Raw genomic sequence first — 24,517 nt, 5'->3', positions numbered from 1 at the left:
TCAAATGTGAAAGGACCACAGAGACATTTTGGAAGTTATCTGGTCCAATCCACCAAAATCACATGTGGAGAGAAAACATGGAGGCCAAGAGTACCAGGGGCCAAATGACTGGCCTGAAATAAAGCCACATGCCAATTAGCCTCAGGCCCTACTTCATGTCAGTTTCCACCTCCAGGCCCAGGGCACTCACCTTTCCATGGCATATCCACCCACACGCTCCATGTCAGTCCCTTGCAGCCGTATCTGCTCTTGTCTTAACAGGTGAGCATGATCTTAACACTCATGGTGCCGTACTACGCCATTGACACGGAATCGCCACTCATGGAGATGTTTGTGGCTCATGGCTTCTATGCTGCGAAGTTTGTCGTGGCCATTGGGTCAGTTGCAGGACTGACAGTCAGCTTGCTGGGCTCTCTCTTCCCAATGCCAAGGGTCATTTATGCCATGGCGGGAGATGGGCTCCTGTTCAGGTAAGAGCTGTGCTCCATGAAATCCATTCTGCTCCATGGCACCTGTCATGATTTTGATGACTGCCTTTCACCTAAACCGGGGATCTTGTTACAGAATTTAAAATGAAGTTTGAGTGAAAAGAACTTAGACCCTGAAATCGCACTTTAGTTTGATCCTGTGTCCCCACCATCACATACCAACTGATGGCTTCCCCTCATGGCCCTTCTCCCTCCTGTGACAAGATGGCAGGTCCCACGCTGATTTATACCATGACGTTGAAGGGACATTGAAGGTCAGCCCTCATAGAGAGGCCTGGACTGGCCCCTTTCTCCAAAGCGTTTTTCAAGTTGAAAAGGACAACTATCACCAATCAGAGTGTAGCACTCTCTGAAGAGAAACAAGCCCTGCAGCAACCATAGCCAGCCCTTTTGTTTTGTTTTGTTTTGGCACATGTGTGTCCTGTGTGCTTTGTATGGAAACCAGAACTAACTCCAAAACTCAGACCCTTTTCGAGCACACCAATGCCACAGAGAGTTCTAGCTAGGAAGCAACCTGCTTACCCCTGACAAGAAGGAGGCAACCCCATCTTTTGTTTCCAGTTCCCTCCATGGGAGGCCAAGGAGCTCTTAGGAAAGCATAGGGAATTGGATCACGAACTTTGTCTCTGCCACCAGCTGTCATCTCTGTTTCATTTCCCCTGAAGTCCTCAAGTCACAGCTGCTGTGTTTGATCTGTGCTAAACAGATCTAGAAGGGATGACTGTGAAGACAATGTAACAACTTATCACCTGCAAAGTACTTTTTCTACTGTCAAAGAAAAGAAAGAGAAAAGATGCTGGAGCCCCACACATTTGCTTGTGTGAATCAGGAAAGCAGGGGAGATGTGGAAGAGGACAGAGAGACAGGACTGGGAGGCAGAGGGAGAGTAGCCTGAGATCAACAGGAACTGTGAAAGAAGCACTTGCCATTTAATTGTCTTTGTGGATCTCCTTCTCCGTTGATGACTAGCTGGATTTAAACCTGTGCTCTGTGAACTTCTTTAAATATTATGCTCTTTTGCAAACCAACTCTCTCTATGTTTTTTGCTGGGCAGTATTATCTGCAGTGTTGAATCCTTTGGGGTTCTATTAAAAATATATTTTGCTGGGCATCACTCCCACAGATTGTGTTGTGGTAGATCTTGGGTGAAACCTCTATGTGTGTGTGTGTGTGTGTGTGTGTGTGTGTGTGTGTGTGTGTGTGTGTGTGTGTGTGTGTGTGTGCTGGTACAAGGGCTTCAACTCAGGTCCTGTGTGCTCAAGGCTATTACTTGAGCCACAACTCCATCTATTTGATGGTTAACTGAAAATAAGAAGGAGGAGGAAGAGGAGGAGGAAGAGGAGAAGGAGGAGGAGGTGAGAGGAGGAGGAGAAGAGGAGAAAAGGAGGAGGAGAAGGAAGAGGAAGAAGACGAAGAAGGAGAAGAAGAAGAAGAGGAAGAGGAAGAAGAGGAAGAGGAGGAGGAGGAGGAAGAAGAGGAGGAGGAGGAGGAAAGTCTAACTGACTTTCCTGCCTGAGTTGGGTTTGAACTTCAGATAACAGGCATGAGCCACCAGTGTCTAGCATATATTTCTCATAAGTTAAAAGTGGTGTCAGTGCTGCAAAGCCACAATTTGAGAGGCCCCCAAGCAGGTACAGGACTGGAGTTTTTCAATCATTCTTTAAAAAAATAAAAATCATACATAGAAAAAAGCCGGAAGTGGTGCTATGGCTCAAGTGGTAGAGCTCTAGCCTTGAGAAATCCCCAGGACAGTGCTCAGGCCCTGAGCTCAAGGTCAGGACTGGCAAAGAAAAGAAAAGAAAAGAAAATCTGTGCTTTAATTTACATCTGACAGATTCCCTAGAGTCAATGGACCCTTCCCGTTACATATGAGCAGACACTTTAGGAAAGAAGCTTGCCTCAAAACCAAGAAATTAAAGTGATCTCTTTCTAAATTAGATTCCGAGAGCCACACTCTGGGGTAGGAGTAGCAGATAGAATTAAAGCTATGCAAGAAGCAAATTGGAGGGGGGTAGGACAGAGAACAGAAAATTACACCAAACTGTTAACATTTGAGTTCCCTACAGCCACTAGGTGAGATTCGTCAGCTGAGTGCTGGTGACTCACACCTGTAATCCTAGCTATTCAGGAAGCTGAGACTCGAGGATCACTGTTCAAAGCCAGTCCAGCCAAGGTAGTTTGTCAGATGTTTATTTCCAATTAACCACTAAAAAAAAGTCAGAAGTGGAGTGAGAGCTGAAGTGGTAGAGAGTGCTAGCTTTGAGCACAGAAGCTCAGGGACAGCACCCAGATCTGGGTTCAAACACACACACACCACCACCACCATCACACAGCCCACCACTAACCCTCTGCCTGCATCTGCCCTCAGGTTCCTGGCTCACGTAAGCTCCTACACGGAGACTCCAGTGGTGGCATGCATCGTGTCGGGGTTCCTGGCCGCTCTCCTCTCCCTGCTGGTCAGCCTGAGGGACCTGATAGAGATGATGTCTATTGGAACGCTCCTCGCCTACACCCTGGTGTCAGTCTGTGTGCTGCTCCTTCGATACCAGCCCGAGAGTGACATCGACGGCTTTGTCAAGTTCTTGTCCGAAGAGCACACCAAGAAGAAGGAGGGCATTCTGGCTGACTGTGAGAAGGACGCTTGCTCACCTATCAGTGAAGGGGAAGAATTCTCTGGCCCAGCCACCAACACCTGTGGGGCCAAGAACCTACCATCGCTGGGAGACAACGAGATGCTGATCGGGAAGTCAGACAAGTCAACCTACAGTGTCACCCACCCCAACTATGGTACGGTGGACATGACCACAGGCATCGAAGCGGATGAGTCTGAAAATCTCTATCTCATCAAGTTGAAGAAGCTGATTGGACCTCGTTACTACACCATAAGAATCCGACTGGGCCTTCCAGGCAAAATGGACCGGCCCACAGCCGCCACGGGACGCACGGTGACAGTCTGCGTGCTCCTGCTCTTCATCCTCCTGTTCGTCTTCTGCTCCTTCATCATCTTTGGTTCCGACTACGTCTCGGGGCAGAGCTGGTGGGCTGTCCTGCTGGTGGTTCTGATGGTGTTACTTATCAGCGCACTGGTGTTCGTGATCCTACAGCAGCCCGAGAACCCCAAGAAGCTGCCGTACATGGCGCCCTGCCTGCCCTTTGTGCCTGCCTTTGCTATGCTGGTGAACATCTATCTCATGCTGAAGCTCTCCACCATCACCTGGATCCGATTTGCGGTCTGGTGCTTTGTGGGTAAGCAGCTTCCTCTTGTGAGCTTTGTGAGTCTCCTTTTAAGTGTGTGTGTGTGTGTGTGTGTGTGTGTGTGTGTGTGTGTGTGTGTGTACGCACACATACACCCTGGTACTAGGGCTTGAACTCAGGGTCTGAGCACTCTCCCTGAGCTCTTTTGCTCAAGGCTGGTGCTCTACCATTGTAGCCACAGCTACACTTCTGGCTTTTTTGGTGGTTAACTGGAGATAGAGTCTCATGGACTTTCCTGCCCAGGCTGGCTTCAAACCTTGATTCTCAGATCTCAGCCTCCTGAGAAGCTAGGGTTACAGGTGTGCCTCCTGATTTGAGGTCTTAGACAGACTTGCTTCCAGACCGGACTAGACTCCTCCACTCTTACAGAGTCTCTGTGTCTGGATGTCTGCATTAGAATCCCTAATGCCTCTCGTTCCTCCATGCCTCCAGTTCTTTTTTTTTTTCACCCTCCTGGTTATTTTCAAGGTAAGGCCAATCCAGGCAGCAGTCCTTCTGCTTGTGCTTCCTCAACACCTGGGATACAAATGAAACCCCGTGCCTAACCATTAGTTGAGATGGAGTCTCTCAGATTTTTTTTGTCCAGGCTAGCCTGGAACTGTAATCTACCTTGATCACCATCATCAAAAGAGCTGATTGCAGGCTTCAGCCATCACACCTGGCCTAAGTTCCTTATTCAGCTTGGTCTCTGATGAAACAAATACCCAAGAAAGTAATAGATTAAGTAACCCTCTACCCAAAGGAGAGGCAGGACAAATAGCTATAAAGCTACTTGCCTAGGCAAGGTGATAGGGAACCACACAGTGAGGTTGAAGCCCGCACTGCTTGAAGCCCGACTACAAGGATCAGTATGTATCCCCAGAGGCTCCATCACAGTGTGAAATACAAGTCCAAGAGAGATTCTTCCATGACTGCAAAGTCATTTCCAAACAAGAACGAGGAAACTTCAAATCAGAACGGCTAGGAAGGTCTTCAAGGAAGTAGAATCTGAAGGGGTCTGCAAGGTAAGATTTCCATAGAGCAAACTAGGAAACCAGCAATCAAAAGAATGGCTAAATACCTTCCAGCAGATTCCTTGCCTTTTGGGGGCCACACCATGTCTCCCCATTCGCCACTTGTGCCAGGTTTTCACTAAGTTGCATTCCCTTATTGGACTTTCAGGAGATTTCTGGACTCATCACGATTTTGTTTATTGTTGCTGTTGCTCGTAGGTGCTATCCCTGAACTCTTTTGCTCAAGTCTAGTATTCAACTACTTTGAGCCACAGCACCACTTCTGGTTTTCTTGTGGTTAATTGTAGATGAGAGCCTTACAGCAACTTTTTAGCATGCACTGGCTTTGAACCATGATCCTCAGATCTCAGCCTCCTGAGTAGCTAGGATTCTGGGCATGAGCCCACCAGCACCTGGGTACAATTTTTGACTTATTGACAGTCTCTCACTCTCTTTTTTCTAATCTCTGTTTAAACACATTGTCTCTAGACCATGTAGCTGCTACTTCTGAAGTATATGGAAGTATTGTGAGGGTATTGTCAAGTGAATGAAGGTGACTATCAAAATGCCTGCACTGATTCATTCATTCATTCATTCATTCAAGACTACTAGAGCTGGAGGAGTTCGGCTCCAATAATGTCCGCTGAATGTGGTACCATCCCAGAACTGGTTTATCTGCTTTTAGAATTTGAATGAACTTTCTAGAATATTGTGTAATTGCTATACATTTTTCACTACACACACACAGGGATCTCGTGATTTCACAAGTACTTTTCTTAGGAAGAGATTGCAAGTCCACTTTTTATTATTTAAAAGGTGAGTTGTTTAAGAAAAACTTCTGAACTAGTACATATGTAGAATGATTTGTGATAATAATGAAGACAAATATGACAGCACGTATCAGCCAGTATTCTAAGAGCTTTACTTAGTTAATTTATTTATCTTGCTTCTTTAATCCTCCTAATAATCTCTATTTTATAGAGGAAGAAATCAAGGTCCTGGCCTGAAGCCATATAGCCAAATTAAAGCAGAGTCAATGTTAGAACTCAGAGAAGCTGGGACCAGAGTCCTTTGTCTTAGCCAATCTAAAAATGTGTTGCATAAAGAACCAGAGCTGTAGAGATACTGGTATTGTCACATCTCATCTCTCCTTTTCTCTTTCTCTTCTTCCCTTTCTTTCTTTTGTCCTTCCTTCCATTTTTGGTTTTGAGGCTTGAACTCAGGGCCTGGACACTGTCCCTGAGTTCTTTTGCTCAAGGCTGGTGCTTGACCACTTTAAGCCACAGCTCCACTTCCAGTTTTCTGGTAGTTAATTGGAGATAAGAGTCTCACTGACTTTAGTGCATTGGCTGGCTTTGAACTGCGATTCTCAGATCTCAGCCTCCTGAGTTAGCTAGGATTATAAGCATGAACCACCGTGAACACCAGCTCCATTTTATCATACAGAAGAGTTAAAGATCAAAGAAGTTAAGTCATATATTCAAGTCAACAGGAAACTATTGGAAGAGCTTTTCCTGAAATCCAACATACCCATAGATCTGGAGCTCCTGTCACCCCACCAGATGCCTCGAAGCTGACTTTTGTTTTTGCCGGTCATGGAGTTTGAACTCAGGGACTGCGCACTGTCCTTGGACTTTTCTCAAGGCTGGAGCTCTACCACTTGAGCCACAACTCCATTTATGGCTTTTTTCTATGTACGTGGTACCAAGGAATTGAACCCAGGACTTCGTGCATGCTGGGCAAGCACTCTACTATTAGGCCAAACTCTCGGCTCCTAAGCTGACTTTTGATCAGCGTATTTAGTAGGGTTAGTAATGTGCAGACTAGCTTCATGGTAACACCACTGGGACACCGTGTCCCAAACTTCATTTCATGCTCTATGGCTGCCATCTTGAATTCTTTATTTCTGAGCAAGCCACTATTTAATTTTTCACCAGGCCTCACAAATGCTATAGTGGATTCTCCACAAAATCTCTGCATTTGGGGACCACAGAGACATTTTAGGTGACTAGGGTTCTAATTTTGAGATCAAACAGTTCCAGGTTCACATCATAGCTCCAACACACCCGTCTTGTAACTTTGGGAAATCACCTAACTCTTTTGGACCTCAATCTATTCTTTTATAAAAATGCAGATAAATTTGCTGTCCTTGAACTGATTGCTGTTTTGAGCTCAATCAAAAAAAAAAAAAAAAAAAACCAGCTTGAGGCAAAACAAGAAGAAATATTTATTCCTTGTTTAAAAAAAAAAAACAACACTAAAAGGATTCATTGTCCACCAGTGTAGACGGGCTGGCTGTCACATAGCAGAGCACAGTGTGTACTGTACGAACTGAGCTATCAAGCAGAGGAAACTCCTTGAGCATCGTTGTAATCTTGCAGATAGTACCAACTCACAAGTTCTCCAGAAATTCCCCTTGCTGGTTCTGGAGGTGCCACTTGGCCGAGCAGGCCAGACAGCCAGCGGGCACTAATGTCTAGAGGGTCACTGTACACAACCCACAAAGCACATTTGGGAAGAATTGGTAGCATTTCCAGGTATCATCACTGATATGACTAACTTTCACCCAGAACAAAGATTAGCAGTCCTGGCTACACATCACTAATCCTCGTTTACTCCTGAAACATTCTAATCCAAGCCCCCTATAACAGAGGCATTTCTGGTTCTGTTAGGCTGTTATATAGTCAACGAGGGCATTTATCAAAGCTTCCTGGGGTCACTTTACAACAAGTGCAATCCAGACCAGTAACACTGATCTCACTGGGAACTGATTAGAACCTAATTGTGGAGTGTACCCAACCTACCAAATCAGAATCTCAGCGCGAAATGTGGCGTTTGGCAGGCCTTCCAAGTGACTTTAATGTGTTCGAGAGTCACTGCTCCAGAGACAAGGAGATTCTCCAACAGGACAGATAATTCAGTTAAACATTTTTAATGATGAAACTTTTTTCAAACAGAATTTTTTTGCTAGTCCTGGGCCTTGAACTCAGGGCCTGGGCACTGTCCTTGGGCTTTCTAAAGGCTAGAGCTCTACCGCTTGAGCCACAGCACCATTTCTGGCAGGGGGGGGGTTTCATGTATGTGATACCGAGGAATCGAACCCCAGTCTTCATGCTTGCTAGGCAAGCACTCTACCACTCGGCTAAACTCCTGGCCCTTCAAATAGAATTTTTTGCGTGTATAAAAATCTCAAATAATAAAAATATTTAATGCTCTTATACAACATATATGCCACTTCTAAACTTCTAAGGCTTCAACACATCAAATTTTTCCCTCTTAATCTCTTTATATGTTTCCTGAGAAGAACAGTGGAGATATTTTTAAAATGAAGCTTCTTATGAAATATCAACTACTTTTTAAAATGAAGATTTATATGGTTAGGCTGAGTCATAGCATGATAATCTTTTTTAGACACTTCTTTTTGCTACAACGTTCTGTAAATGAATCTTAATTATAACATGTTTTCCTAAGCTTTTGACCTTCAGAAAAGCATAATTTACTGAGCAAAACCAGTACAATCTCCAACAAGCTTACCCAGCACATGTTTCCTTTCCTTCAGACATGAGAAATAATTCTAACCTAAATGTTTATTATTAACATTAATAATATTAAGCCCAAGAAAACGAGTACAAAGCAGCCTACATAATCTCTTCCTTTCACTACTACTTTGTCAAAGAACATGGAAGGGCTTGAGCAGAATGTCAAGGAATAAGGACCCTGCAACGGAATTTGCCAAATCCTCTTGCAGGCCTACTGAGCCCTGTGGGTCTTTATTATGAGTAGTTAGTCTACTGAACTGGCTTTCCAGTACCCTTTCTCTAGGCGCTGTGGAGTGTCATGCAGGATTTTTTTCAGTCCCTCTGAGGAAGATGAATTCTTGTCTATGGATTTAGAGAAGAGGCAGGGCTTGAAATTTGCACCTCATGAATCCTCTATCAGGATATAAATATTCTAAAGAGAAGATACAACACACCCTGTGGTCCTTGCCTGAGATACCATTTTAAGTCCTATTGGAAATTTACTCGAAATGGTCACTATGAGGAAAGGAAGAAGAATCATGAATTTGAAAAGAGGATGATCAAACTTTTTCTTTTACTTTTTGTTTGTTTACCAGTTGTGGAACTTGAACTTTGGACCTGGGCGATATCCCTGAGCTCTTCAGCTCTGAGGCTACTTGAGCCACAGCTCCACTTCCAGTTTTCTGGTGGCTAATTGGAGATAAGAGTCTGATGGATTTTTAGTGCCTGAGCTGGCTTTGAACCACAATCCTCAAATCTCAACCTCCTGAGTAGCTAAGATTACAGGCATGAGCCACCACACCCAGCTCCAGACTTTTCCTTTAAAAAAGTTTTATTGTTTTAAGCAGTTGTACAGAGAAGTTATCATTCAACAAAGCAATTCATGATCTCTTGATCAACGTTACCCCTTTCAACATTCTTACTCACCCACCCCTCTTTCGACCCTTCCTTCACTTATTTTTCTTTGCCATTTAACGGAGCAGTTTATATATACAATGCATCTTGAACTGTCATCCCTTCAACATCTTCACCTCCATCAACCTACCCTTTCCCTTATTTTTCCCATTTCTGTGATATATGCAAGGAATTCATGCCCACAGGCTTCCACCTTCGCTCCTTCATTTTTCTACCCCTCTCTCCTTGGGATAATCAAACCCTTGATTTATGTTCCATAAATAAGTTTGAAGTTCTCCTTGCAATGTCAGAAAGCAGAGACAAGAAATAGCAATTTCAATTTCAAAATGTTCAGGCTCAAAAAGAAGAGCAAGAAAGTTACAATGAGGCTAAAAAGGAGCGCAGAAGAGGTTCCGATGGTGGCAATGAAAATAGAACAATGAGCCCTATTGTTTTGGGAAATGAGAGAAGTAGGGCAGGAAGAGTGATAGAGGATTGAGATTGATTGGAATACATTGTAATAAGCATGTGTGGAAAGATTACAATGATATCACCCTTCCTGTTTAACTAATGGACTAAAAATATCTAAATTTCTTTTAAAGTCATGAAGACTACAGTGAAGATGAGAACAGAGTTACCCCCCCCCCCCCATACATAAGCTAGAAAGGGCAGGGCAATCTCTGGGCTCTGTCACCAGTGATAGCAAAAAAGTAGACCTGCCTTTGAGCTAAAAATAAAAAAAAAATGGAGGGAGAAGGGATTGGAGCAGAGGCAGATGGCTCTAGAGCTGGTAAGAGCAGTAGGAAGCTGGCAGGAGCCGATACGTAAGCTAAAATTGCCTTCAAGCCCTAAGGACATTTGTCTTTCTTCAACATTCCAGTCACTCACACTGTTACTTGTCATTTTGTTTGTAATGATTAGTTGGCTAGCTGTTTTCTTCCATTCTTAAGTTCCCAGATTTTCAAGTTGTTTGCAGTCTGGAGCTATTGTTTTGAGCTTCTTATGTGCCTTTAACAGACACATGAGTTTCTATTGGGTTAGGAGCAGAATTCCTGGTTTCCCATTCCTAGAGGAAAACTCCATTGCTTGCCATGGCTGTTGTATACTTCAAAGCACAGGCACCACCTCAATTCTGGGGATGGAAAACTGATAGTCACAGGACTTTATATTCGATCCATTGCCGGACCAGAAAAAGATACTTCCCACCCCTTTAGAACTGGGACACCATGTTAAAAACCCACAGTGTTATTATAATCCCACAATTTATGGTGATATTACAAAAACAAAACCAGCCAGGAAGAGGGAAAGTAGGAGGGATTTTGGTAGAAAGGGAAGACACCTTCGCATTACCACTCCTGAATTGGCGAATGTCTGTTTTGGAAAACTCATCTCTGAGTAATCAAAATAAAAAGCTCTCCAGGCATCACAGACTGTCTGGCTATCTACAGTGGACATGGCTTCCTGCAGGAAAATGCGCCCGAGGAAGAGGCTACTGTGCCCTGTCTAAGGTCAGGTGCCCACTTCTCCACCACCCTGAGCTCTGAGTGGGGAGCGGAGGCCTAAGGAGCTCTCCAGGGATTCTGGAGACCAGGGCCCTGAAATTCCACTCATGTTTGTTCCTGTGAACTTGGAAATGTGCCATAATTGTTTCTGCCAGCCTGTATCTTTCCAGAGTTGAGCTTTTGCTCTGGGTTTGCCCCTATCATGGAAACCCCTTTCGTTCATAGGCTGGGGACATTTGTTTCTCTTGCAGTAGGGTTGGATTAGCCTAAGTGTTTGGTCAGCTGGTATTGGGGTACCTCAGCAACTGAAGGCAGAGTCGCCCAGAGACCACTGGATGGGACAGAAATAGCACTCATCTTAGAGTCAAGAGAAGTGAGTTCCAATGCTATCTCAATGGCTGATTTTTAGTGCAGGTTTTAACTTCTCTAAGACAATGCCTGATGCGATGCCTGCTTATAAAAGTGCTGTAAAGGGCCGGGAGTTTGGACTAGTGCTAGAGTGCTTGCCTAGCATTCATGAAGGCCTGGGTTTGATTCCTCAGTACCACATACATAATGGTGCTGTAGCGCAAGTGGTAGCGCTCTAGCCTTGAGAAAGCCCAAGGACAATACCCTGAGTTCAAGCCCCAGGACTGGCAAAAACAAGAAACAAGAGGGGGAGGAGGGAGGGAAAGAGAGAGAGACAGAGAGAGAGACAGAGAGAGAGACAGAGAGATAGACAGAGAGATAGACAGAGAGAGAGAGAGAGAGAGAGAGAGAGAGAGAGAGAGAGAGAGAGAGAGAGAGAGAGAGAGAGAGAGAGACAGAGAGAGAGACAGAGAGAGAGACAGAGAGGGAGGGAGAAAGAAGAGCTGTAATAAAAGGGATGTGAGGTCACAGGGTATCTTGATCCATAAAGAAAGCCCATTCACTTTCTATGGGTGCCATCCATCCTCTTGTCTACCCTGAACATCTCTGAGACATGCTCTCCATCACTTAACTGCTGTGTGGAAAAGATGCCAGTGGCTTCTTTGTATATGTCCCTTGCCTGCAACCCATCACAGGATTCCTGGCCATGACTCGGACCAGGGCTACCATTTACCTTGTATGTCAGGCACAGCTGTGTCTGGTGTTGAAATGCTGATACACTTCTATGCTTACTACGAACCACAGGGGCCTGGAACAACCCAGACAGCTGCACAACCAGACAGCCCAGCAGGAGCGCCTGAGACACCACATCCATACTGGCTCCTTTCTGCTTGTCAGCTTCATCCCTGAATTGATGATACAGGATGTATCATTGCAAATCAATAGATCGAAGTGTCTGAGAAAGGGCAGAGTTAAATGCTCAAGTAGAACAAGTATTATATTTATAAATCGGTCATCTTTCCTTCTGCTGGCTTATGTTAACCATCCAAACCATCCTCAAAAATAAAAGTTTGCCGTTTACAGGGATTTACAAGAAATACAAAGAGGAAAGGGGAAATAAGGCAGCCATAAAAATGCAATGCATGGGGCCGGGAGTTTGGCCTAGTGGTAGAGTGCTTGCCTAGCATGCACGAAGACTCAGGTTCGATTCCTCGGTACCACATACATAGAAAAAAAGCTGGAAATGGTGCTGAAGCTCAAGTGGTAGAGCTCTAGCCTTGAGAAAGACCAAGGACAGTGTTCAGACCCTGAGCTCAAGCCCACGACTGGCAAAAAAAAAAAAAATGCACACCCTATAAAATTAGAAAAATTGAGAGAAGGGGGAGGGTTCAGAGGGATGGGGAGAAAGTTAAAAGGGGTACCAACCTATCAAGAGGCATTATATTCATAAAATGCTTTGTTGGCAATTCCTTTATACAACTGTTAGAAGAAAATAAAAATATAGGCCGGGAGTTTGGCCTAGTGGTTAAAGTGCTTGCCTAGCATGCACGAAGACCCGGGTTCAATTCCTTGGTACCACATATATAGAAAAACCCGGAAGTGGTGCTGAGGCTCAAGTGGTAGAGCTCTCGCCTTGAGAAAGTCCAAGGACAGTGCTCAGGCCCTGAGCTCAAGCCCAGGACTGGCAAAAAAAAATAAAAAATAAAAATATATTTAAAAGCCAGGTGGCTTACAACTATCATCCCAGCTAAGAACCATAATTTGAGGATTATGGTTCAAAGCTAGCTTGGGCAAGAAAGATACTTTTATCTCCAATTATGAAAAAAAAAAGCTAGAAGCAGAACTGTGGCTCAAGTAGCAGAGTACTAGTTTTGAGTACAACAGCTCAGGGATAGCATCCAGGCCTGCGTTCAAGCCCCAGGACCAGCACCAAAAATATAAAAATAAAGAGAATACAATTCCAGTTCCAGTGCAGATTTAACTAACAGTGTCCAGGAACTATTTCAAGCAAGGAGAATGTTACCAAAATGAGTATGTAGCTTCATAAGGTGGAGAATTTTACCCCATTTGCTTAATAACTTGGAGCTATTTTAATACTGCTGAATATCAGATAATATCAAAACATTCTTAGTCATTTTAGATGTGAGCATAATGTTACATTTTTAAAAGAAGTCCAGGCCAGGAGTTTGGCCTAGTGGTAGAGTGCTTGCCTAGCATAAACAAAGACCTGGATTCAATTCCTCGGTGCCACATACATAGAAAAAGCAGGAAGTGGTGCTGTTGCTCAAGTGGCAGAGCTCTAGCCTTGAGAAAGTCCAAGGACAGTGCTCAGGCCTTGAGTTCTAGCCCGGGACTGGCAAAAAAAAAAAATGTTTAAATTAAATAAAAGTAGTCCATTTCAGAGGTGTATATGGAAATAAGTATAAATTAAACATATGATAGGAAAGATTTGTTTCAAAATAACCTCAAGAGAAAAGGCAAGGGAATGGTGAGAGATAGGACAGAGATGAGAAGATGAGTTCTATTATTGGTTCCACTTTGGTATGTTTTTCAAATTCTTCAAAATAGAGCAAAATGGCTTCCCATCAATCTATACCTCATAGCTTCCCCTGGTTCTTAGGAGAAATAAACAAAAGGGGTCCCTAATCCTTGAGTTCAGAAAAGGAAAATTTTGGAAACATCTCACTGCTCATCATGTTGTTAATGGATAGATAATTCTTTCTTTTTTGGTGCCCAAGATTTTTCCTGTTTGTGAGAGGCATATAATCACCCTACACACACACACACACACACACACACACACTAGCTGTGGACACACAATCCACTCTGTGTACATTGGTACATTTTGAGCTCCTGGGATACAACAGAGGTGCAGCCTGGTTGGGGGACATTTGCACACAGAAGCGTTGTGTGCAGTGTGACTGGAAAGATGCAGGATTCCCAGAATCCCCCGCCCCCACCCCAAGTTTTCAGAAAAGGCCTCATGCATCATTCTCTCCACCAACTGCAGAAAGAAGCAGAAACAAAACCCTCTGCTTCCACACAGGAGGCTTTTAGCAGCTCTGTTTACGCCTCCACACAAAGCCCTTGTTTATGTGTGACAGATGGCCCAACATGTTTCTCTCTCCCTCCCTCACCCCTCTCACTTGTTCCTCTCTGTCTCTTTGCCCCACCCCACTGTTCTCTTTTCTCCATCCTTTCTCCTGCCCCTCCCAGTGACTTGTCCCATATTGTCTTCCCTTTTTCCGTGCTGACTCAAAGGCCAGCCAAAAGGCTACAGACAGACAGGATGGAACCATCTAGAACTTTGCTCAACTCAGGCCCAGACACATCTTGTTCACAGGCTGGGAGTTTGTCCTAGTGGTAGAATGCTTGCTTAGTATGCACAAAGACCCAGATTCAATTCCTCGGTAACACATACTTACAAAAAAGCTGGAAGTGGTGCTGCGGCTCAAGTGGTAGAGCTCTAGCTTTGAGAAAGTCCAAGGACAGTGCTCAGGCCCTGAGTTCAAGTCCCACGACTGGCAAAAAAAAATTATACCAAAGACAGATTAGCACACTTTTGAAACTGGATTGGCCCAGAGTAAACACTAAAACTCCATAGATACTTAATGTGGCAGGTCTATACAGGATCATGTCTTTTTTTTTTTTTTGCCAGTCCTGGGCTTGGGCTCAGGGTTTGAACACTGTCCTTGGACTTTCTCAAGGCTAGAGCTCTACCACTTGAGTCTCAGCACCACTTCCGGCTTTTTTCTTTTTCTTTTTTTTTTTTCAACAAAACTGCAGTTTTACTTTCAGAAAATGTGCTAAAATATATTTTACATCAATTTCTGATATATAATGTGTTAGCATACACAAAATGATGCTTTCTCTTGAAACTGTACTTATGAAATGTACATTTTAATTTAAATACACTTAATCTGCACTTAATCTGCTTGTTGCATTTACTAAATACATTAAAATCTGCAATGTAACAAAACGCTTTCTGCAAAACACCATTTTTTTAAATGAACAAAAGCTGGCTCACTTCATTTCTTTTTTGTACAACTAGTGCACTGAACACTAGCTCAACCCCACCACCCACCTGCTTGCTCTCTTTCACTGACATTGTTCACAGACTAGTACATACTACAATATGAGTGCTGGGTGAAAACATGAGGTACGAAAGTGGTTCAAAGGTTGCAGGCCATGCAGAGCATGCTAGACAGCAGAGGAAACTGTGACCAAGAAAACACTAAAATAAAATACATAAAGAATGTGCATTTTATATATATATACACACACACACACACACAAAAAAAAAAAAAAAAAAAAAAAACTCCATTATACAGCTTTGCTTCTTTGGTTACAAAGTAGGTTGAACAATTCACAGCTTTGTATTCCCACCCTTCCGGCTTTTTTCTATGTATGTAGTACGGAGGAATCGAACCCGGGTTTTCGTGCAAGCTAGGCAAGCACTTTAACCACTAGGCCAAACTCCCGGCCCTATACAGGATCATTTCTTCAAAGTAGCCATAGTCAAAGTGCATATATACACCTGTGTATGCACACACACATACACACTCCTGTTCTTTCCAGGCCCAGTGATCCCAAAGAACAAATGAAGACCTAAACTTTACTGGATGTTTACTGCAATGAACATAGTTGATAAACCAGCTCAGGGAAGCGAAGGGTGAAAATTGGATTTGCAAGTTAGTCATCTCTGTTCAAGGCTGTTTCTGCCCTCTCAGACCACACAACACACCCACTGTTCCTCAGCATCTGTTTCTTCCAAATGAAGTGATTAGAATAAAGAGCTGAGGGGCTGGAGGCATGGTTCAGTTGTAGAGCACTAGACAATGAGTAAAAACATCAGGTACTGATAATGTCCTGGTCTCAGACCAAAAAAATACAGAGATGATACACAGTTTCCAGCTCAAATATTTATGATTTTATGAGCAGCTGCATCATGTTTTAGGGAACTAATTGTTGCCCAAATACCTGAAGGACAAGGGAACTTGTACAAAATTAAATACCAGATCATGATTAAGCTTTAGGGACTGTGCCATGGCAGGCAGGAGAAGTTGAGTGAGAGGAGAGGAGAAAGGTAGGATATGATCTGGGTGTGATGGTTCACGCCTGTCCCCTTAGCTATTTGGGGGCTGAGATCTGAAGGATCTCAATTCCAGATTAGCCCAGGCAGAAAAGCTCACGAGACTCCAATTTAACAAAAACAGTTGGGTGTGGTGGTATGCACTCTAGCTATGCCAGGAAATGAAAAATAGGCAGTTTACAGTCCAGGCACATTCTAGGCAGGAAGTAAGTCTGTATCTCAAAAATAACCAGAGCAAAGAATAAAAGGGGGACTGTAGGTATTGCTTAGTGAGAGCCCTTGCTTAGCAAGTGCAACACCCTGAGTTCAAATCCCAGTGCTGCCGAAAAAAAATGAAAGGTACAAATAGGGTCAGAGAAGGGGATCCTAAGAAAAATAATTACAGAATAGGTCTAAAGCAGAAGACGGGAGCAAGATTTGGCTCAGGCCCTGGGTGTCTGGAGTAAAAACCAGCAGAAGAGCATACCTACACACAGGAGGTGTATGCCTGCGGATCTACCGGGTCCCTAGAAATTCACTCTAAGGCCCCGGACCTGCTTCCAAAACAGACGATCCCCAAGACTCGCACACGGGCCCTTTCAGTAAAGCCCCTAATGTGATGTCTAGTTCTGGTCTTCCATCATGACGAAGCAGCTATTTGAGCAGTAATAGCTACATCTGTGAATAGTTAACTCCAGGATTTATTATCAATTAGAACTCTAAATCTCTGCTTACTTTGGCTCCTGGAAAGTTGATTTCACTAGGGGGTTGGAGGATAGGGGGAGGGAGAAAGCCATCTGAAAGAAAGAAAAATGAAAACTTAAAATGACACACACTGAAGATTCAAAAGGGAGGAGGATTTCTAAAGGTTCAGAGGAGGAAGGAAGGCAAGTCTTATGGTTCTAAGAGAACAGCTGAGAAGCAGGGGGCTGGTGGCTCACACCTGTAATCCTGACGTAGGAGGTTTGAAGCCAGCCTGGGCACCTGAAAACTGAAAGTAGAGCTATGGCTTAAAGGAATAGAGCACTAGACTTGAGCAAAAAAAGCTCAGTAATAGTGCTCAGGCCCAGATTTTAAGCCTCATGACCAATGACGAGATGGGGGGGAGAAGAAGGAGGAGGAGGAGAGGAGAGGAGGGGAGGGGAGGGAAGGGGAAAAGAAAGCAAGCAACTGATAAGATGCCACGGTGATGCCTCTTAGAAGAGGATGCGGGGGATTCCAAGAGGGTTGCATAACTAACTGAGTGTCCCTCAGAGGCCAAGCATGGCATGGTGGAGGAGAAACAGTGTCAGGCATAGTTCAGCCCAGGGGTTCTCAGCCATTGATCCAGACAAATGTTATATAATTGTTACTGGAGAGGTGAACCTACTTCTGGTCAGAATGGTATCAGCATAGAAGTCTATAGGTATTTTATGCCCATCCAGTGTCTCAGTCATTCATGTATCAAATGTTAAGTGTTGGGAGGGGGAGTCCTTTTGGAGTCTTTAAAGTAGAAACACCTGTGCAGGTCCTCATATCGATAGATGTTGTAAAAAGGACACGTACCACACAGTCTAAGAAGGCAGCAGAAAGTGGACGGCCTGGGGTGGGAAGAATACATTGTGCGCTTAGTAAGTAAAAACTGGCAAGACAGACCATCTAATAATATACACATCTTGTTAAGCAGTGAAGTAAGAGTCCTTAATAGAAGCAATACATCATAGAAAATCTTACAGGAAGGTTAGAAGTACATTGTTACTGATCCATACATATTTCACCCAGGGCAGAAAAGTACACAATTCTGTCTAGCAGCTATGTGAGTGATGAACTGGATTTCAGTTGGGAGTTGGAGATCGAGAGGACCCTCCAAGGCTGTAGCCTGTCTACAGAGGCGGCTAGCTCTCACCTCCCGCCAAAAAATGCTACACCAGAATGTAGAGGCAATGCAGTCAGATCTCCAAGGAGAACTGCAAATTTGGGGAGTCTAATGCGAGATTATCTGGGTGGGGAGGGGATGTTGCTCCTTGTTGGTTTGGGTTTGTTTTTATTGTTCTTTTAGAATCCTCCAAATAGCCCGGGCTGGCCTTGAACTTACAGTCCTCCTGGTTTAGCAATCCTGAGTGCTGCAACTATAGACAAACACCACCACACCTGGTTATGAGCTCTCCCATCTTTGTAAGAGCATCAAATTCATGTTTTCAAAACACTAGGTAATCAGGCACTCATGGCTCATGCCCTGTAATCCTAGCTCTGAGGCAGCCAAGATCTGAGGATCATGATTCAAAGCCAGCCCTAGTGGAAAAAGCAAGAAAAAAATGACTCAACTCCCAATTGACTAGGAATAAAAGCCACACGTAGAGGTGTAGCACAAGTGGCAGAGGATCAGCCTTGAGCAAAAGAGCTAAGCAAGAGCACAAAGCCCTGAGTTCAAACTCCAGGACTGGTGATCCCCCCAACCACCCCCCCAAAAATAATAATTCATTACACTGTATAGCTCAAGGACTACAGATGACCTCCAGGGCTGGTTCTGCCGTGCACATGCTCAGTCTCCTGTGCCTTCTCCCTGCAGGCATGCTCATTTACTTTGGGTATGGCATCTGGAACAGCACCCTGGAGATCAGTGCCAGAGAAGAAGCCCTTCACCAAAGCACCTACCAGCGCTACGACATGGAGGACCCCTTCTCGGTGGAGGAGGGCTTCTCCTATGCCACGGAGGGCGAGAGCCAGGAGGACTGGGGTGGGCCTGGCGCAGACAAAGCCTTCTGTTACCAGCAGATGTCAGATGCAAAGGCCAACACCCGGACGAGTAGCAAAGCAAAGAGCAAAAGCAAACACAAACAGAACTCAGAGGCCCTGATTGCCAATGATGAGTTAGATTATTCTCCAGAGTAGAATAAACAAGCAAGAGGGTAGCGCCATGATAGTCCAAAATGTAACCCGTGGGCTAGAAGGGGGAGGAACTTTTTGGACTCTCATTTCACAAATCCAGTCCCCAGTCATAGCCTATCATTTGCTAGTTTTGCTCTTCGGGATAAGTTTGTGGAAGGGCCTCTATCTGGTTCCTTTGTGAAAATAACCATAACAACAATAATAAGCAAGAGGCTGTACAAAATTCCATCTTAGAAAAGCCATCAGAGCGGATGGCAGCATATTTTCCCCCTAGCCTTTGCCTTGATGGTTGAATCCTTTCACCTCTTATTGAGACCCCAGGAAGAAAGTGGTAAGCATCTTGTCCCCCTTCTGAGGCCCCGCCGGGGATGGGACACCCAAGATAGGTGACTGTGGACATACCGGCAGCCCTCTGTCACTTGACCTCAGGAAAGCAAAGCTGAACTCTGAGCTGCTCCCAGGGAGACACACGCGCACACACACACACACACACACACACACACACACACACACACACACACACATTGGAGGAAACACGCATTTCTATGTATTCAATCAAGTCCTCTCGATTTTTAAACTATAATGTTAAGAGGCAGCCAAGGTCAAGGACTCAGAACGTCAACCTCAAAAGATTCCAGGTTCACTGTAAAGCGATCTTGAATCCCCAACAGGAGGGTAAACCCAGATGAGAGGCACCATCCAAACTATACTTAAGGCCCAGAAACAAAAACATTGTCTCCAGGAGTGGAAGACAGAAGGACAATACAGCAGTTAGCTCTGTGTCATGCCTTCCCTCAACCCAGATGCTCAGCTCCTGCCAAAGAAAAGAAGGCGAAGGTAGAGCATGATTGCATGGCATTAATATGTCTGGAAGAAGTAGACTATTCGTTTTCCAATCAGATAAAAATCTCCACAAGATCCAGTGCCCCAAACACTGAGATCATATTGCAAATTATACTTTGTATTTCTAAAATTATAAATTCTCTAGCTTAAATATATATATATACATATATAGAACTATTTCATTTGTGGCTATTATTCTGAAAACAAACAAACAAGAACAACAAAAAGTTGAAGCCCAACTACTTAAGTAATAACATTCCATGAGCTCATGTTTCAATTCTGGACCTTACTTTTTTGGAGGGATGGGGGTGAGGGGGTGCTATTCCACTTAGAGTAATTTTTTTCTGCTATTTCTCAAAGCCATTTCACTGAAGTCTAGAGATAGAGCTAACTGAGAAGATTTAAGTTTGGGCTAGAAGAAGAGTTCTTAAAGGAATTTTCTAGAAACTTGGATGAATGGGCACGTTTACAGCAGGAAAACCACAGGAATTCCACTCTTGGATGATTATACTGTATGTATGTATGTATGTATGTATGTATGTATGTATGTATGTATGTATGTATGTATGTATCTTCTCTCTCCCCCTCTCCCTCTCCCTTCCTCCCTCCTTCCCTCCCTCCTCCCCTCCCCCCTCCCTTTCTCCTCTATGTATCCTCCTGCTAAAGGTTTTCCAGAACATACCAACTAACATTAAAGCCTATTCTTTTGATACTTGTGCCTTCTTGGCATGCTGTAGGGTCCTGGAGAGGAGGCAGGGTCCATGTTTCCATTCACTAATTGTGACTGAGAAAACACCACATGTAAGCCTGAGAAGGACAGAATCTATCCAGGAGCCTCACAGTTCAAAGAGAAGACCCTTGATGCCAGATAATTGTAGATAAAACTACCAAACTTGACAAGCCCTCTTGGGCTGCATACAACATGACAAAAAAAAAAAAAACATCTGAAATTAGCTCTCTTAAAATAGGCTTTTAAACAAATTCCCTACCATGCTCCTAAGTAATGGATACTGCAAAATTCATGGAATGACAGATTTTTAGATTTCTTTTCTCAATTCCTTCATAATCATTGTTTGGAACTCTTCCCTAAATTCAAACACAAAGCTTCAGTGCCTGGTTTGTGCCTTGGGGATTTATTGTGAAATGAATTATTAATAGTCTTGGGGAAAGAAAAATTTTTAAATGGCTTCAAGACTCAAGAGCTCTGCCTGCTTTGCCATCTAGCAGGCTTGTTGCATATCTAGATAGAGAGAAGTTATCTTAAATACATTCAAAAGAAAGGGAATGCAAAGTGGTAAAAGTTTTTTTTTGATTTCATCACCAGTGAACTGGTGGCTGGTGTGTGTAATTCTGGCAGCAAGAGAAGGGAGAACATTTGCTTCAGTTAACACCACTGCTGTTGAGTTTCTGCATATCCTACGAGCCACACTCACTTCCAGAGTCATACTCCCTCCTCTGCCCACCCTCAAAGTATCTTTATGGATTTTAAGCTTTGCTATCTTTAGTTTTCTAAAATTGATGGGTCATCTTCCTAGAAATCTCAGTTCAACTCAGCATGACAGGAGAAGTTTTTTTAAGGTATATAAATATGTTTTCCCTCATATTTCCTGGCTCCTATGAAGTAGGCACAGATTTTTCAAGGCAGTTGTCAACTGCTAGCAACCAGATGGACAATATGAGGGTTTTCCTAACAATATCTAAACACCCTGTTTGTGAGACTATATTAAAAAAAATAAGATTGTAGATGGGTGTTAGTGCCTCATGCCTGTAGTCCTAGCCACTCAGGAGGCTGAGCTCTGAGGATCCAGGACTCCTATCCAATTAACCAGCAAGTACTGGAAGTAGAGGTGTGGCTCAAGCTGTAGAGCACCAGCCTTAAGCAAAACAACCAAGTGTGTGAGGGCCTGAGTTCAAGTCCTGGTACTGGCCCCCCAAAAATTTTAAAGTAAGATCCAGCTGGGCACTAGAATCTCATGCCTGTAATCCTAGCTACTCAGGAGGCTGAGATGTAAGCATTGTGGTTCAAAGCTAGCCAGGGCAGGAAAGTCTGTGAGACTCTTATCTCCAATTAACCACCAGAAAATCAGAAGTGGTGCTGTGGCTCAAAATGGTAGTGCGCTAGACCTGAGCTGAAGAGCTCAGGACAACACCCAGGTCCAGAGTTCAAGCCCCACACCAACAAAGAAAAAAAAAGTAAGATTCTCTTATAATAACTATCTTAAAATTAAGATATCTTGACTGGATTCCAAGGAGACCTTTATTTTATTAAATGTTTCCTCAGAGCAAGAGCTCTCCCATTGAGGTTCCAATGTGAAGATTTATGATTTGGAGCCAATTATTTGATTTTTCAAATTTTATTCTATTTATTTGTTGATACTCTGTACTATATCAAAAGGGTTTGAGGCAACCCTAAAATTCATAGGCTCCAAAACAGAAATTCAGTAAGAAATTCCACGATCATAGAAGGACAATGCAAAATGAAAAGTGTGTTTTATGCACAAATGCAGAATCTTAATGGACTTTAGCTAAATTTGTCCAATGAAGGGACATTTTTTTAAATGCTAGAATTGGTAATCATGACAAGAAGTACCACTTCATGATAAGAACAAAACTTCCCATGATGAGAGCAAAGAATTAAAATAGCACAGACTACTGAAATCCACAGATAAATTTAAAGCTCGATTTCTACCTGCTATATGTGCCTGGTGCCTAGTATTTGATGATCAGATGAATGAATGAATGAAAATAAAATATCCATCAATTATTTGCAGAACGCCTGTTACGTGCCATGGCATAGGGTGATATAATAGTGATGGAAATAAGATTGATGTTCAGCTCTTAATAAGTAGAAGAAATCGAATATACAAAGAACAATATTGAAGGTAAGTGGTTAGATGACATAAGAAAGACATTGTTGCTAGCTTGTCCCCTGACTTATACATGGCACTGGGCCTCTATCAAGGGAAAGAAAAAAGAGCTAGTCTGTCTGGAGATTAAAATTCCTGCATGATATACAGGTGGAAGAACAAGAAATGCTCCCATGATGACAGGAAAGCACCCACAGACAAATGCAAACGTCAAACCAGTTAGTGCTGCTTGGGTGGAGAATGATTTGAGAAGTGATAGAAATGTGAATCAGGGAAGGTTAGACTTGAGGACAGCAGGGCAGTGGCTTCAGTCTCTAGGCAAGGAGCTAATGAAACACATGCAGACTCAAGTAAATTTAACATATTCAGTGGAAACGCATCCATCTTAAAGCAATGTATGATTCTTCCTTTGAATCCTGTGTCTCATTTCATAATTAATGGGGCTGGGGGTTAGTCTTACATAAATGCACACACAAAAAGAGTAACTTTCAACAACCAAACCTAACCATTTTTGTCTATTTCCTCTAAATAATAACACCTTACTTAGCTCTCAGTTTTACTCAACTTGAGTGTTCAGCCATTTTGAACTAGGAAAAGAACCTTGAATGATAGAATTAGGTAAAGAATCCAGATCTGCTTCTTGGCAATGAAAATGAAAAATGAAATGTCAAGTATCTCTATCATGGTCATCACAAATCTGTTGTGGAAAGTTGTTGGATTTAACAATCCATCCTCAGGACTGATCAGGACATAGATGTAGGATTTTTAGAACGCAAAACACAAAGAAATGCCAGTCTTCAATCTAAATTACAGATGAACAGTCTAGAATCACCTGAATGGCTTTTGGGAGAGGAGAGCAGAGGAACAGTAGGCCAGAGCAGCCCACTGGGTAGGGAGAGGAATGAGCATACTCCATTTCCATGGAGACTGAGGTGAGAAGTGGGTGTGTCCCCATCAGTTTTTACCCAGCATCCCCTTCTCCTGTTTCCATGTATCCCCTGAATATTAAGGCCCCATTTGTCTAGACAGGCTCTTTGGAGGCCCTAAGAGAGAGGCTCCAACAGGCAACCAGGATTGGCCTAGCTAGGAAAGAGTCTGAATTTACAATAGTCAGACACTAAGTAAGGGCCAGAGGCTGTTCCCCTAGAAGCTGACATTGTATTTCTTAGTTGGAATTGTGATGAGCACACAAATTCTCTTTGCCCTGTGAATCTTCTTAGTCCTGGCCCTACATTGATTGTTTTCTAAGACTTCAGAGAAGACACTGTTTCATATATTTATTTTCTCCTCAGGAGCAACTTCCTTTCTAAAACACTTTTCTCATCTCTCTTGCTCTGCTTCAGCAACGTGCGTATCATTCTGAAATACCTAGGCGTTGCCTTTTGTCAAAATGGTTTCTTGAAGGAATAAAGACTGTTCTCTTTATTTTTTTTAGGACTAAAGGCCCAAGAGGGATTAGTGGAAATTTGAAAGCCCATCAGAAGTGAATATGTATTCTGTACTGTCAACTAGAATAGCATAGAAATCACTCAACCGCACTCTTACATGCATGGAGCTACATGAAGTAGCCTTGGGCTTAAATCTCCTGACAGCTCTAATTTCTTACTTTTTCAGAACATTTAGTACATATTGGTCTACATAGAAGAGAAAATGGCTTCTCTCTCTCTCTCTCTCTCTCTCTCTCTCTCTCTCTCTCTCTCTCTCTCGCTTTGATTTGCTTATTTGTTTGTTTTTATTAACATTCAGTAGTTGTATAGAAGGATTTCAGTTCAACGTGTCAGTTTATGAGTACACTGCCTCTTCATCAGTGTGTCTCCCCTTCTATTGCTCTCCCCCGTCTCTCCTGACTCTGTTTTCCCCTCAATTTAACC

The 24,517-nt window shown here is 43.4% G+C and overlaps 1 protein-coding gene across 1 annotated transcript in view; it reads left to right on the top strand.

The window, feature by feature from the left end:
* Window positions 1-24,517, top strand: part of Slc7a14 (solute carrier family 7 member 14) — a 59,858-nt gene that overhangs the window by 34,470 nt on the left and 871 nt on the right. The window contains exons 5-7 of the mRNA XM_090338713.1: window positions 262-470; window positions 2,857-3,734; window positions 18,617-24,517. The exon at window positions 18,617-24,517 is cut by the window's right edge and continues 871 nt beyond it. Coding sequence (XP_090194839.1) covers window positions 262-470; window positions 2,857-3,734; window positions 18,617-18,939 — 1,410 coding nt within the window. The 3' untranslated portion in view covers window positions 18,940-24,517. The remainder of the gene's footprint in view (window positions 1-261; window positions 471-2,856; window positions 3,735-18,616) is intronic.

The sequence above is a fragment of the Megascapheus bottae genome, chromosome 1 (genome assembly GCF_031878675.1).
Source record: "Megascapheus bottae isolate mThoBot1 chromosome 1, mThoBot2.hap1, whole genome shotgun sequence".
NCBI classification, from domain to species: Eukaryota; Metazoa; Chordata; class Mammalia; order Rodentia; family Geomyidae; genus Megascapheus; species Megascapheus bottae.
This window is presented reverse-complemented; position numbering and strand designations above follow the sequence as displayed.